Raw genomic sequence first — 15,762 nt, forward strand, 5'->3', positions numbered from 1 at the left:
ATACATATTGGAATACTGTCATTATCCGAATCAGTAAAATCTTCATTAAAATCTTTCTTACCCGAATCTAAACTGAGTTATTCCTGTTTAATATTGTTTTCTTCGACAGTTGTTTGTATGTTGTTTTCGGTTCCGTCGGAAAGGTAGAATATTATAATGACGCATATAAAAACGTAAACCAAGAAATTAAAAACTGGTGTTGGAAGTACAAAATACGCCAGTGTTTGCTGACGTTTTAATTTGTGCTGAATTTAAATTTTTTTTAATGCAGAAGCATCGCAGTAATCTCTTCCTCAGTTTTGAGAGGCTGAAGCTTTTACGAGTTTTCGGTGGAAGGACGGGTGTCTATTCTTCAGCTAAAGACGTAGCTTCAGGAATAGCTTTCAACGTGTCGTTTTCGAATTAGACTATCTCGAATTGGTTTCAGATACATATTGGAATGCGGAAGTTTCAAACATATTTGTATCAAGAGGGAATCGATAAAGTCGGCACTAAATTGTTTATCAATGTCGTCCAATCTGATTTCGTCCAGTTTAAAGGTTTGTTCGCCAGCATTATTGTCCGCTTGTCTTTTTGCACTTAGAGTATTATGAAATTCATTATTCACTTCTGTTCTAAGATTAAAATCACCAGCATTACTTTTTTTATCACTATAATCTAAACCATAATGAGCTGGATTTGTATCAATAGGGGAAACAGTTTAGTCTAAATCATAATCAAATATATTTGCATCAATAGGGGAATCAGGAGGATCTAAATAGTGATCAAATATATTTGTATCAACAGAGGAATCAATATAATCTAAATCCTGATCAACTATATTTGCATCAACAGGGGAATGAGTATAATGTAATTCCTGATCAACTATATTTGTATCTAAAGGGGAATCAATATATTCTATATCCTGATCAACTATGTTTGCATCAGCAGGGAAACCAATGTTATTTAAATCGTGATCAACTATATTTGTATCAATAGGGTAATCAAAATATCCTAAATCGTGATCAAATATATTTGTATCAATAGGGGAATCAGTATGATCTAAATCCTGATCAACTGTATTTGTATCAATAGGGGAATTAGTATGATCTAAATCCTGATCAACTGTATTTATATCAATAGGGGAATCAGTATGATGTAAATCGTGATCAAGCATATTTGTATTAATAGGGGAATCAGTATAATCTAAATCGTGATCAACTATATTTGTATCAATACTGGAATCGATAAAATCAGCATTAAATTGTTTATTAGGATCATCCAAAGTGAGTTTATCCAGTTTAAATATTTGTTCTACTATATTATTTCGACTTAAAAGATTAGATAAATCAGCATCCATTTGCGTTTTATAACAGCGGTTGGTAGATACATTATTAGTGCATTCAGTTGAATCGTTATTTAAAGGTTTTTTTCTGTATGAAAATCAGCTGGGTTAATATCGAGTGCATTTCTGTCATTATCCGAATCAGCAAAATCATCATTAAAAGCTTTCTTACCCGAATCTACACTGAGTTCTTCCTGTTCAATACTGTTTTCTTCGCCAGTTGTTTGATTGTGGTTTTCTGTCTCATCGGAAAGGAAGATTATAATAATGACGCATATAAAAACGTACACCAAAAAATTGAAAACTGGTGTTGGTAGTAAAAAATATGCGAGTTTTGCTAGAAAAACGAAGAACATTTTTATAACAAACTCAATGAAACCAAATATAGCTTCAGAAATCAGTTTTACGCACCATCAGATTCAAAGTCTCTAATGTTTATGGCTTAGTAGCATTGTTAAAAGTGGATATTCTGTTTAACTCTCTTATAATATTCGAAACACAAGTTTAAAAGAGTTATGATTAGTTAGATTGTTGTGGTTATCATTGAAATTGCTTTCATGGAAAATCCAGAAGAAATGAAACTAGAACATTTTTATGATATATTATTAACAAGAAAGTTAATTACCTACATTGTTTTGACTTTTTAAACTGCAAATATAATAGCTCTAAATTTCTTAAAATATAATAGCTTTAAATATAATAGCTAAAATATTGTCTTCTGGCGTAGTCCAAGAAGAAAAGACTCGCCTGGTCAAGTTATAAAATTTTGCCAAGTATTAAAGTCCTGTGGCAAAGTTCACGATAAAACTTTTCTGCCGAAATCTGCTCACATGTATTATGAAATTAGACGGATTTTATTTCTTCGAAGAATAGTAAAGCGATATTAAATGAAATTTATGAGGGCGTAAATGAATAATATGAAAGGAAAATATATCTAAATGTCCATTAGATTCTCTTTTTAAACTTTGCTGACTTTTAATATGTGACTTTTAATTTGTGTTTTCTGAAAAACTTATGTTCTGACATTTGATTTAGGAAAGCCGATTTCCTTTTATTATTGGCCAACTGCAATTTCTAAAATAATTCGGTAGAATTCGGGCAATACATTTTTTATGTTTTGAACGATAAAAAAAATAAAGGGAAATTTTTTCTTTTTTAAAAAAGAAAGGTACTTTATTCATGTAGGTAACTCAACTAATTTGTTTTACAGTTAGATCTTTACAGAGCTACGTTTTACTAAAGCACACCCATGCGTATTCATATGAAAAGGGCAATTTAATGTATAGTTTTATAAAAAAATATTGAAATTTCATGTCTGCCAGGTGTTCGGTGTAAGAATAAAATATTAAACCTTTATAAAATAAGGTATTTCTCCAGGCGTACAGTTCCGCTTTGGATTGAATGCGCACAGAATCGATGATAGCTTGATAAAATTTGCCTTCTCGAAATAAACACTCTACAGTTCTGGAGCTTTCCACAAAAGTATTCGTACAGATCTTCTCAGTATAGAGCACAATCAGTAGTTACCACTTCAAATTTCTAATAGTGTTAACACTAGAACCACGGTACTTATATACCTAGAACCATGGTGCGGGTCAGTTTGACCCTAAACGGAAAACACCTAAAGCAGACTTGACAATATACTTCACTGCCGTTTGGTCAATCACGTCTACACCGAATTTACTAGCGTTGTAGTAAGCAATTGTATCAGGTAATTGTTTGGGACTATCTATAATTTCTACATTTGGATGAAGACTACTTAGCAACAAAACATTTCTATCATTTCCCCCTTGATAAATAGTTAGACTGATGTCTTTATGTGTTAGTACCATAGTCGCATGCAATGCGGATTTTGACATTTTTACAGAGACCGGTATTTCTCTTCTTCAGCATTTTACAGTTCCTACAAGGCTGGCGTTTTTGAATTTCAATACCTCTGCAAGCTTCTGCTTAGTGAAAAAATTATCTGCAGTTGCATTTCTACCTTTGTTTTCATATGGACTTCATAGTCGCAGTACTGCATGTTCAGAAAGAGAAACGTTAGATACACTTTGGTTATCTTTTCCAAGATACGGGAATCCATTTATTAGATATTTTGAGTCAACATCTGCGGCTAACCAGAACTTGATTCCAAATTTATTCAAATTCCAGTTCAAGTTCTTTTGCACAATATATAACCCCATGCATATAAAATTGCTATAAAAGCATCCATTTCTTCTACTGATATATTCCATTCATTTTCATGAATCTGTCGATGAGCTTCAACTGCAGTGCATTTCTTTATATACTTCAATATCCCTTCATCTATGAAAAGTCTCCAAGCACTTGAGGGATTGTTGTCTATAATACTGAGTTTACCATGTGGTCTTCGGCCCCGAACTTCCTTCAAAATATTTTACTTTTCTTCCTTTATCATTTGTTTCTAATTGTACGACATTTCAAACTGTCCCATCTTTGCCAACTTCATTATTTCCAACTTTGAATGTTACTGCTGATTTCTTTTCGGATTTTCTTGTGTGTATGCGTCTTTTCTTAGAATTTGTTTCTTTTTTATCTGTAAAATGATCATTATTATTGCGATGAAAAGGTCCAGCGATTGTTAAGGCAATTCCAGAGTCATTATCACTTTCATTTTCTTCATCTGAATTCGAATTTTGTTCATTAGCAGGCAGGTATTCATCTTCGCTATTCAAATCAAAACACTGTCATCATTATCATCATCTTCTGAATCATTTTCAGATAATTGTTGTAAATATTCCAAAGCTTTCTGAAGAGTGGTAAACAATCCTAGACGACGTCGTGACATCTTAGCTATCCTTATACTAAATATAGAATAAAAGCAATTTCAAAAGGTCTTCCGAAATATTCGTTGTAATTTTCCACTGTATTCGAACGCAGTTCCCGTTTCGAACCTTGATTGAAAATCCACACTATTCTCTTTCCTGGTGCAGTCCATTTTAGGAATTAGAAGAAGATATACTTTACACTTACTTCCGAGAAAATGAAATCCTCTAGTATCTTTCACTTCTAGAAATTACTGGAAGGCATATACGGTTAAAGTTAAGTATAAAGCCTGGATACGGTTAGGTTACATATAGAGATGAATTACATGTATTCGGTTACAGTATCAATTGCGGTTATCCAGGGACTGAACCAAAATTTCGCCTAGCTTGGCAGCTTTTGCGATTTCTCGCCAAATCTAGAGGCAAAAATTAGTCGCCAAAAATCATATATATCTCGCCAGTTTAGCGAGATAGCCATTCACTCAATGTTAAATAGACTTGCCCCTGTATTCTTGTTTTTCCGGAAAAGCTTCACTTCTTTACATTTTCATGTTACATTATACGAAAGGTACTACAATTTTTTATACCTTCACTAAATTATTTACACCTTCACTAAATTATTTACGTATCTTCAGAATTTCTAGCGTTGCTGCCTCTGAAGGAATGCACGTACCGGGCAGTACAACCCCTGGACAGGAAGACGTACTTAAAACTAAGGAAAATCAATACAGTACTAAAATAAAAATTTCAATAAATTGCATAAACCAAATTAAATAGTAAATCAATAATTAAATCCATGAATTTACAAATTTGTATACGAAGAGGACAACGATTATAATATACTATAGATAAACTACGTGGATTACGTACTAGTGGGCCATAGTGGGGAGCTATGCTGTCGGAATGATCGAGTTAAGGCTTAGAATTTGATGACTTGAGCATTGAAACTATGACGTCGTTCAGCCTATTTGGGACTGTGTAAGGAGCGTCCTAGGTTGTTTAGGACTAAGTCCTTTCCGTCGAATCGGATTCCATTATGAAATTTATCGTCTTCGTTGAATCTATAACCTGTAGCTGTCGTGTCGTATCGGGTCTTTATCTTCTCTGTCGGCAAGTTAACTCGCTATTTACTTTATTCTTATTATTTTCAAGTTTGATACCTTAATAATACATAACAAAGGCTGAGCTCCTTTTTTGTGACCAAGTACAGCAGATTAAATACCACTTGCCTTCATAGTGGGATTACTTTAGAGTAGTAATTTGCAAATCGTCGATCGCGAGCTACTAGAAACTCGCAGGGACATTTTCGGTGCTTGCTTGTGTCGAATGGAAAGACAGTGATAGCGCGCGAGAGCGCGCTTTTACTCTGCATCAGATAAAAGAATGTCTGGAACAAGAAAAGAAAAATATGAAGAATCAAGATGGTAGAACGCGATATTTCACTTAGCCACCATCAGTCGGCGAAAAAAGATGAAATGAACGAAAATAGACCAGCAATGTGAAAATAAGTTGAATCAGTAAGGTAGTAGGTATTTAAAATAATTAACAAAATGTTAGGTTAGAATATCCGAAGGATATTTGTGTTTTGCTCTAGGAAAAGATGAGCATCGCAAAGAGCTGATACAGCTGTTTGGATGTAATAGTAGAGAAAGGAAAAAATTTGTTGCAAGTTTTTTGATATAATTTTGTATAGAATCAATTTGAAGATCTCTGTGAATATATGAATTTGGGATTAACCAGGGTGCATTAATAATTTCACGAAGGGTTTTATTTTGAATAACTTGGATCTTTTTTATGAGAGTTTTAGCGGAGTGTCCCCATACCGGACTGGCGTAAAGTAAAGTAGGTCTAAGGATGAACTTGTATAAAATAAGCTTATTGTTGATAGTCAGATTGCTATGTCTGCCGAGGAGAGGACGCATAGTAGCTATTGAGATATTGAATTTCCTGACAGTTTCGTGTAAATGTTGCCAAAAAGTGAGTGTTTTGTCAAGTATGACTCCGAGATACTTCACTTGATCCGTCTACTGAATTTCGTCGTCAAAGAAGATGGGATTAGACGGAAGGAAGTTTGTTTGTCCTTTTCTAAAAATAATGGCTTTGGTCTTGTCAGTGTTAACGGCAATTCTCTACAGCGTCATCCAGTTTTCAAGAAGCTCCAAATAGTTTTGTAGAAAAATTTGTATAGAATTGATGCTTGGAGCTTGAGGTAGGATAGCGGTATCGTCGGCAAATAAGGCGATAGTAATATGAGATTCTTTTGAAATGTCTTGAGTATAAATATTGTAAAGAAAAGGAGAGAGAACGGAGCCTTGAGGGACACCTGCAGTAATATTTCTAGTAGTTGAGAGGGTGTTTCCAACTTTGACAGCAAAAGTTCGATTTCTGAGGTAAGAGGCAAAAAGTCGAATAAAGTGGTTCGGAAAATTGAGCTGAATTAGTTTGAATATAAGTCCTTGGTGCCACACTCTGTCAAAGGCTTTGGCAATATCTACTAAAATTGCGCCGGTAGGAAATTTGCAATTGAATCCATCAGTAATGTAATTGATAACGCGGAGAAGCTGATGATTGGTGCTGTACAGATGTCTGAATCCAAATTGTTCATCAGGAGTATAAGAGCTAGGAGGCATGATTCGATTGATATAAAACAGAATAATTTTTTCAGCAATTTTAGAAATTTGACTAAGTAAACTGATAGGCCGATAATTTTGAGGAAAAGTAGAACTTTGATGAGTCTTAGGGAAGACAACAACAACTGCATGTTTCCATACTTTTAAGAAGTAGAGAGCTTGATAACTGAGTTAATTATTTAGTTAAGCACGTAATTGCATTAATTGGAAGATGCTTGAGTGCTTTGGAAGAAATGCCATCACATCCAGCAGCTTTTTTAGTTTTTAAAGAGGTAATAAAATCCGCAACAATTCTCGGAGAAGCAAGAAAGAGGTGGTCCAGGGCTATTAAGGAAAGAATATACTGTGTATTGACTTTTGGTGATATGATCATTATCATATGGGGAAGCATTGGGAGTAAAGGTATCTTCAAGAATGTCAGCGAAAGTATTGGCTTTATCTTCATCAGAATAAACAAGTCCATTGTAACCATGAAGTGGAGGAATCTGCTTGAAAGGCTTTTTGAATTTACGAGCAATGTCATAGAGGGAATTGTCTTCAGTAGCAAGAGTGTTTGAGAAGTTGCTCCGTTGAGATTTAAATTCCCTGATGTCTTTTTTAATGGTCCTTTGAAGAGCGTTTAAGTGAGCTTTAATTCTTGGGTCTCTAGTAGCTTGCCATAATTTCCGGATGCGATTTTTATATTTAATATTTTGCCTGATGTTATTCGGAAGAGGAAGAAAAGGGTGATTACTGATGAATTTATTGGTAGCAGAACTTAAAGCTGGTTCAACACTGTTGTTAAAATTTTGAATTTCCGTGTCTAAGGCTTCTTTACTGCTAATGCAAGGATTTCCTGGTATAGTTTCTGTCATAATTTGAGAATATTTATTCAAGTTGGTAATTCCAATGCTGCAACCTAATGCAGGAAGGAAGCAGTTGATATTAATTTCAAGCAAGGTAGGATTATGATCAGAAGATACAGCAGGAAAGCAGAAGTTTGACTATTGTAAATGAGGTTATTTGAAAGAAAAAACTCAATGATGGAGGAGCTATGGTAACCAAAATGTGTTGGTTCATCAGGAGCATGTATAACATAATTTTTATCCTGGATCAAATTGAAAATTTCAGTATCTTTTCTATTGCTTGCACCAGGATTCCAACATTGATGTTTCTCATTAAAATCGCCACCTACAAGAGAGGGATAATTAGAGTCCAAGAGATATTTAATTTCAGCCATAATTGGTCTATGATTCGGTGGAATATAAATATTGGAGATTATGAATTTGTTAGATTCAATTTCAATTTCAATAGAATTACTCTCAAAAGAAGTAGATTGGTTTTGTTTAAGTTGATGCTGTATACTCCTTTTAACGAAAGTAATAATTTCACCTCCTCGCCCTGTAGTTCTGTCAGATCTGAAAGTAGCATAATTTGCATAAAGTACTTTGTTTTCAGGTTGTAATTGAGACTCTTGTATTAACAGAACATCCGGTTCCAATTCAAGAATAAGATCACCCAATTCATCCTTTTTGTTATTTAAGCCATTTGCATTCCAGGAAATAATTTTTAAGCTTCTCATATTGACTTTTTAGGCATATTAAATGTAACTGCAGACAGATCGCGTTAACGTTCCGGTTGGCTAACCTTGATTCCTCCACTAAGCTGACGGCGACGACAACTGCTTGTTTCTCCCGCACAACTACCATTGTTAGTATCATCTCGCAGTTGATTATATACGCATGAGGGTTGTGCACGTTATGTTTTTCGTGCGTATATTAGACATTTGATAACTTGAATAGTTTGATTTACTCATTGGTACCAAGCTAGGTCTGTTCTAACCATAGCGTCTTCAAGCAAAAAGCTAAAAACTTATCACTTTCATTCGGAACAAGAAACCGATTACTTCTTTACCGAGGTAAAGAACAAATGCGTGTGTTTACTGTGCTATATACGTGCATCAGTTTGTAAGAATGCAAAAATTACTTCCAAAATTTCAAAAGGATTTCAATTGTTCATTAAATCGCCTTTTATAGAGATTAATGATGACGAATTCTCTACTTGTGTTATGGAGCATTTTGATTTTCAAGAAGATAAAGCTGCAGTAGAGTTGGAACTGATTGATTTTCAAGATGATATATCTGTAAAATCGTTTTCTTCAAGCTCTGAAAATATTTGACCTCTTGTTCCTAAAGAAAAATACCCAGTTTGGGTGCAGGTTTGTTTCAAAGAGAAGGCAATATTTGGCTCTGCCTATCTGTGTAAGATTTCTTTTTTTCAATATGAAATTTATTAAAAATAAGCACACAAACAAACTCACTGATGAACACTTGGACAGTTGTATTCGATTGGCAACCACTCTCAAGACTAAAAAACTTGTTGATGACAAAACAAAAATTCCATCCTTCTGATTAAAGTTAATAAGCTGATAAAAAAACTGTCATTACATTAGTTATTCATTAGTAACTACATTTCATTTTCTTTCTTAGTACAATTCAAATTCAGTTTCTTTTTGTTATATACAGTTTAATTAGAATTGGTTTCATATTCACTAGGAATATAAGTTTATAGCCAATGAAATATATAAGGTTTTTAAAAAAACATTTGTAGTTCTTTTGGTTGGTAGCTCACAGTAGGATTTGAAAATGGCGCAGAAGTTCAGAAGCTTCATAAGTTTGGCCCCCACTGCTTTAGAGCAAGCTATGGATGATACCGATAAGCTTGACCAAACTGCAAAAAATGTACTTTTTTCCCAAAATTATTATGAATAACATTCTTTTTTCATAAATACTACTGTCAAAATGATACGCAAGAAAGCACCATGTAGCTAGTTCGTTCTGTAGCCGGTTCTTGAATTGTAAGATGACTTTCAGCATTCAGATAGTTTATCCATTAGGCCATGTCCTTGTTTTTAGTTGCATTAATTATATAATTTGAAGCTTTATAAAATAAAAACACATTATTAAATAAAAACATAACAATACTTTCTGCCAAATTAAGAAGCTTACGGGAACAAAAATTTGAAAATAATCACAAAAAATTATTATAACATTTACAATATATTGCTATAATACATTAAAAATGCAAGTTTAATTTAAAATTTACTTTAATATTAACAATGGTATATGTACGTATAATAACGCATATGAGAAAAGAAAGATTTGTTTCTAGTTTTAAAAGTGCCGTTTTTACCTACAAAACTGTAATATATGTTTTTAAATAAAAGGAAGGTTTAGCATGGAAAACTTCCATCAACTCTTAATGATTTTTTTTTAACAGTAAGCAAATATTAAGAATTGGGACATGTTAAATTAAAACTTTTATTCCTTGCTAATAGCAGAAAAATGAAAATTGTAAAAAGCAACTTTTCAGTAGGTACGTAAGAAAATTTTTGGAATATACTTTGGAAATTTGGAAAGAATTATTTAAATAAAGATGTTCGATTTACACAATGATAAAAGGGATTTGTAAGATACATAGTAAAAATATTAGACAAGAATCTGATTCATTGCTGTTCGAATGGAGTAGACTATATCTCTAAAATGCCTCTTCATATTTATTTAGCTTGTATTTATTTTGAGAAATATAATTGAATCTATAAATACTGTTGAAAATTTCAGAAAGAATTGTTTATGTCCTAGGAATCCCTTGAAATATAATTGCAAAATGAAGTTATATCATTTCATTTCATACAGTTTATAGTATTATAACTTTTCATCTAAAACAGATTAAAAGAAGCCTACAGTTATTTGTTAAGAGAATCCAGTGCCAATTTTCAAGAGTTCATATCGAATCCAATTAATGCATTTGTCTTAATAAAGAAGCTTTCAACCGATTGGGATGAAACAAAGAAAATCATGTTCGAGCTCCCGAAAAATGGTAAGTACATATGCCTTCGTACTATTTGCAGCAATGAAACAAAGACAAGAGTTACCTTTTTAATCTCAGCTCTTTTCTAAACTTTGAGATACAGCTCATTTAGCTCAATAACTGACTGGATGTGCCATTATAGATGCTTTATAGCTCGAATAGAGTAAGTTTCAGTATAAAAAATAATACGAAAGAAAAAAATCATTAGTAACTACAATATTTATTATAAAGCACAGCTCATAGACAATAACAAAACCTACACTACCACTTGAGGTTCTGCGACTTAGAACACTATTAAATTCTATGTAGTCACAAATCAGTCAAAGAGATCCAATCAGAGGGGCTGAAGGAGCTTTAAATAGAAGGCTGTCACCAAATCGTAGTCTTAGGCTAAGTAAATTAAATGGAACATTGTGACTGCGATGTCGGCTCTAAGTTCTGCTATGTACTAAGTCAAGTAACAAGGAAAGGACAAACACTAATGGTCACTAGAATACTGTTACGCAATTTGGCAGGCTAGCTTCTAATTGCTAATCATGACGCCCACTAAGTCGTTTTAAATACTAGCTAAATTCGTACAATTTTTTAGTGTGGTTGAGTTGGAAGAGAAAAGCAATGTACAGCTGAGCTAAAATATAATTGTCAAATGTAAGACTCTTACGATGGGACTTCTCTAACCGGAATTGGAAAAATTCAAATGATTTTAGCTCAGATGTTTCTTCTTCTTGAAACAAAACAGAAATCGCAGAGTTTCTAGTCTCCCTATAACCCAATCAAATTCACTATATTTTTCAAACTCTCTTGTTTAAAACTGAACTGTATTTTTTCGAGTCCTCTAAAAGATAATAAAGATTTCTCTCTCTCATTACTATGTGCCTTTCCGGCGCAAGTATGACACTAATCTCTAATTTCCTCAGTGGTTTACTGCGAAAGATAGGGCACAATACAGAAATATAAAAATTAATAAAAATATGGGGAATAATAAAATAAATAGGGAGTTATATATATATATAAAGAATAGGGGACAATATGAGGAATTTTCTTATAAGGAATATAAGAAAACAATATAAAGATAATGTAAGGGAATATAAAGAAGACAATATAAGAAATTTTTCCCTTCTTCACCGTGTGTTTTCGTAGTGTGATTGGAATCATGTCCGGCTAGCAATCAGAAGATTCGGTGTTCGAATCGCGGTGAAGGTATCGATGGTTCTTCTTGTTTCCCACTTAAAAAGTCTAATAGATTCTACAAGTACATATAGGTAGAGTGGAGACTGAAGAGAACATTGGAAATCTATTACAAAATCAAGCCTTCTTTCCGTTCACAGGAAAGGTTTCGGTAACTGAATCCTATGCTTCGTAAGACAATCTTACTTGTCATAATTAAGAACAGATTTTGTTAATATGTTATTGTCAAAAAAAGTTTAAATAAAGTATTAATATATTCTATTAGATATGAGCATAAACAGTGCAGTGTTCCCGGATCAAGATGACGTTTCAGGAGCAGCTAAAGCACTGTTGCGAGTTCAACAAACCTACGCACTAGAGACTTCACCACTGTCTGAAGGCATACTTAAAGGAGAGACAAATGGCTTACCACTGTCTGGTAAGTTTCCTTTTCTCTCTCTCTTTCTTTCTTTTCCTTTTTACTTGCGGTCTCTGGGTAAGAGTTGATGCAGTGTGAGACGATTCGAAACTTGGACAGCGTTCTTGCTTAATATTTATAAATATAGTTCCTTGTTCTTAAGCGAAAGCAATATAAGTTTGGAAATCAGATGTTTTAGTTCCCAGGTATTGTAGGTTATATGTACATTGCTTTATTAAATACACTACTCATTTTCTTTATTAGTCAGCTGTAAATGCATCTCTTTTGGAAGGTATCCTTTTTAAAATGAAAATTATTTGAAATTTACAAACCACTTTGTGAACTGATAAACATATACTCACTTGCTTTCAGTGTAATTTTATAAGTATATTTCTATAATATCGCATTATACTTCCCATGAGATAGTACAAATATATACCTTTTGGAAGCAAGGGACTAACAAAAAATACGGCAAAGTCAAATAATGCAAACTACCTGAAATACTACGGGAATTCGAATATATCAGTATTATGTAAAAACCGATTCCTACGCTATTCACACAGGAAGGTGTAAAGAGGAAGTGGAAGTGGAAGTTATTGCCTACTTTGCAACGGAAATCTTATTGCGCATTTAAAGGATTAGAGAGAGTTGATTATCAATGGCCTTACTAAAATGTAAAAGGGATATTTTGACACCTATATGAGAAACTCCGTTCGAAATGGCATTAAGGTGAATCTAACCGCACAATTAATAACAGTCAAGCTTGATGGAAGAAAAAATTTAGTATTTTGTTTTGCATTAATTTGGAATGTAAAATTTCAGTATAACTTAAAAAACGGACCACGCCGAAGAAAAAATTCGTAATTAATATAATTTAGAGTTTCTTTGAAAGTGAGTTTTCATAAAAAAGAAAAAAGTTAATTTTTTTTAAATTTTTTACACAAAAACAATCGTACCGACATTTGACGATGCCTTGCAGCTTTGTCTTCGATATTTCTAGATACTTTCAAATTTTATAGAAATAACTATTTATCAAAAGAGATTTCTACAAATTTTTAGAACAGAAAGCTTCCACCCAAAACATAATCTAAAAATACTGCCGCGCATAGCTTAAAGCCATTTTTTGGCCTACTGTGTTTTCCTACCGAAGCCTGGTTCGTATGCTTACAAAGTTCGTATGCTTTCGATAGGTTTTTTGGTTATGGAACGCTTGATTTTTTTTCACCCCTTTCTTTTTGTCAGACATGTTATATACATTCGATCTCTAGCATTCTGTTTCTTATCGCTCTTTTTCCTTTCTCCCCTCGCCTATTATGATGAAGTTCTATCTAAAAATAATGGTGATGTTATATATTACTCTTTTTATTAAAATGAATTTTTTTATGTGTTTAGCAGAAGCATATCAAAAGGCTATTGAATTTTCTAGAAAGAAATCGTACTAAATCTGATACTTAAAATTATTAAATGCTTTTGTAATTTGGTGATTTAACTTCTAATTTTCATGAAATATACTGACAGAAAAGTTTTTATTTTTGTGTACTTTATGTGCGACGCCATTAAAATATAATGTAGCAAGCAGTATTTATAAATAAATTTAATAGATCATTATTTTATTGAAATATTGAAAATATTGAGTAATTATATAGGCATAATATTTCATCACATGTCATAAGCCAATATGAAAAAAAAATATTTTAATCTTAAATCAATAATTACACAGATGTTTTTCAAATAACACGAAATACAACTTAATATGCTGGTATTACGTGAATACTACATCTGATGGTCATGACAGTAAGTCTAGATATCTGTATATATATTCTAAAATAATTGCATTTGATAGGAAAGTGGAGGAAAATATTTAACCTCTTCTTTGTACTGTCCTTTGGCTATTTTATGTATATCTTCACTATTTTTTCATTCTAATAATTTCTCAGAGTCAGGTACAAGCCTCAAAAAACTGCAAATCCCCGCCAGGTTTTCTATTCTTTCTTGTTCCCCCTTCCCTATAAGCACTTATAATTTCGAAATACTCTTATCTTCCAAAATCGAGTTTTAAAGTGGCTCCATTAAAGGTTTTCCGTTTAGTTTCATTTTTTTTTTATACAACGACAAAGAAATACTTTACTGAGTTTTTAAGAAACCTACTAAAATTCACATAAATGCGATAATACTATTACTCTCAATCAGACTGGTTTTCTTTTGCTTACACATTTTAAAATTAATTCTCTTGGAAGAGTTAAAATAAAATAAACGGAGTCTCAAAATTCAAGCAAGATTTGAATTTTTGTGCCATTTGTGCGATAAAGTGTTGCCAAAGGAAAAAAAAAAGACAGTGGAACAGTTACCAGTTTAGGGTTACGAAAATAGAGCTCTACAGGAAAGAATAATGCGTTTTCGTTGTTAAGCAGTATTTATGTGTTTAGCAGAGGATTAATAAATAATGAAGATTTGGCAGCTACAATTCACAATTTTCGTAAAAAAGATGGTGGAAATAGTGATTTAACGTGATCAAATGTGAACAAATTAATTAAAAAATTTAGATCCTGTATCAATTAGTGATCTTAAGCACTCTGGCCATCTTTCTCTAAATCGTTTAACAAAGATTATCCAAACAGTTCGTGACAGTGTTGCTGAGTCTAGAAATATTGATTCGGCAGCGTGGTCAAGAACTGGACATTTCATGAAGCTCTGTACAGCGTATGTAAGCACGCACGTTCGTATGCTTACAAAGTTCAATTCGCTCAAGAACTAAAGTCTACCGACGACGCATAGCGAAGAGAGTTTGTTAAATAGAGTATGGAACAGTCTAAATAGACGCTGATTTTTCGTGCAAAATGATTTTCAGCGACGAGGCTTATTTTCATCTTGATGACTTTGTTAATCGACAAAACTGTCCCATTATCGGTTCCGAAAATCGACAAGCGATTGTTGCGAAACAAACGCATCCACGATGTGTCACTGTTTGTTGCGAATTTTGAGCTGGAGGCCTCATAGCACCATTCTGCTTCTAAAACGTTGCTTCAGGCAATGATAGTGTATGGGGCTCGCTATCGTGTCACAATAATACAGGTTTTCGTGCCTAAATTGCAAGGCATGTATATGGACGACATGTGATGTCAACAAGACGGTGCCACATGTCTTACAGCCTGAGAAACAATTCAATAACTACATGAGTCATATTTATATATTCATTTTGCCACTTTGCATTTTTATATATCATGTACATATTTAATTTCTATTTCATTTTCGAGGTTACGGCCCTCTTTACCATCCCCTTTTTTTAGCATCGTCTCTCCCGCTCTCGAGCGACCTCTAAAGTGGTACGCTTCTCGGCCATGGGGATATGAGACTTTAGGTCGACGGAGTTTTACGTCCGACACGACCAAGTTATTTTTTACGACTTATAAACTTCTTCGGCAAGTCTCATCCGAACCTCAGACAGGCAAGGTCCCGGGTGTCACCCGAGACCGCAATGCGAGTTCGAAAAATCAGTGTTCAATGTGTCCTGCAATTCACACCAAGTCTCGCAGCTAGCTGCGTTCTTTATCAACTCGTGAGCCGAGTGATCCACTTCTCAGAGTTCTACCA

At 33.4% G+C, this 15,762-nt stretch overlaps 1 protein-coding gene and 1 non-coding gene across 4 annotated transcripts in view; one reads left to right on the forward strand and one right to left on the reverse strand.

Annotated features, from left to right (window-relative positions):
* The window catches only part of LOC118196029 (prolyl 4-hydroxylase subunit alpha-1-like), a 100,665-nt gene that overhangs the window by 41,111 nt on the left and 43,792 nt on the right, over window positions 1-15,762 (forward strand). For all 3 annotated transcript variants that reach the window (XM_035367389.2, XM_035367392.2, XM_035367391.2), the window contains exons 3-4: window positions 10,444-10,595; window positions 12,040-12,192. In XM_035367389.2, the coding sequence (XP_035223280.1) occupies window positions 10,444-10,595; window positions 12,040-12,192 (305 nt within the window). The remainder of the gene's footprint in view (window positions 1-10,443; window positions 10,596-12,039; window positions 12,193-15,762) is intronic.
* On the reverse strand, window positions 15,603-15,756 carry LOC118196039 (5.8S ribosomal RNA). The gene has a single exon (XR_004759366.2). It is a non-coding gene; the product is annotated as a 5.8S ribosomal RNA (ribosomal RNA).

This window comes from Stegodyphus dumicola, chromosome 2 (genome assembly GCF_044657685.1).
Source record: "Stegodyphus dumicola isolate Sdum_Otavi_A_Nest chromosome 2, ASM4465768v1".
NCBI lineage: Eukaryota > Metazoa > Arthropoda > Arachnida > Araneae > Eresidae > Stegodyphus > Stegodyphus dumicola.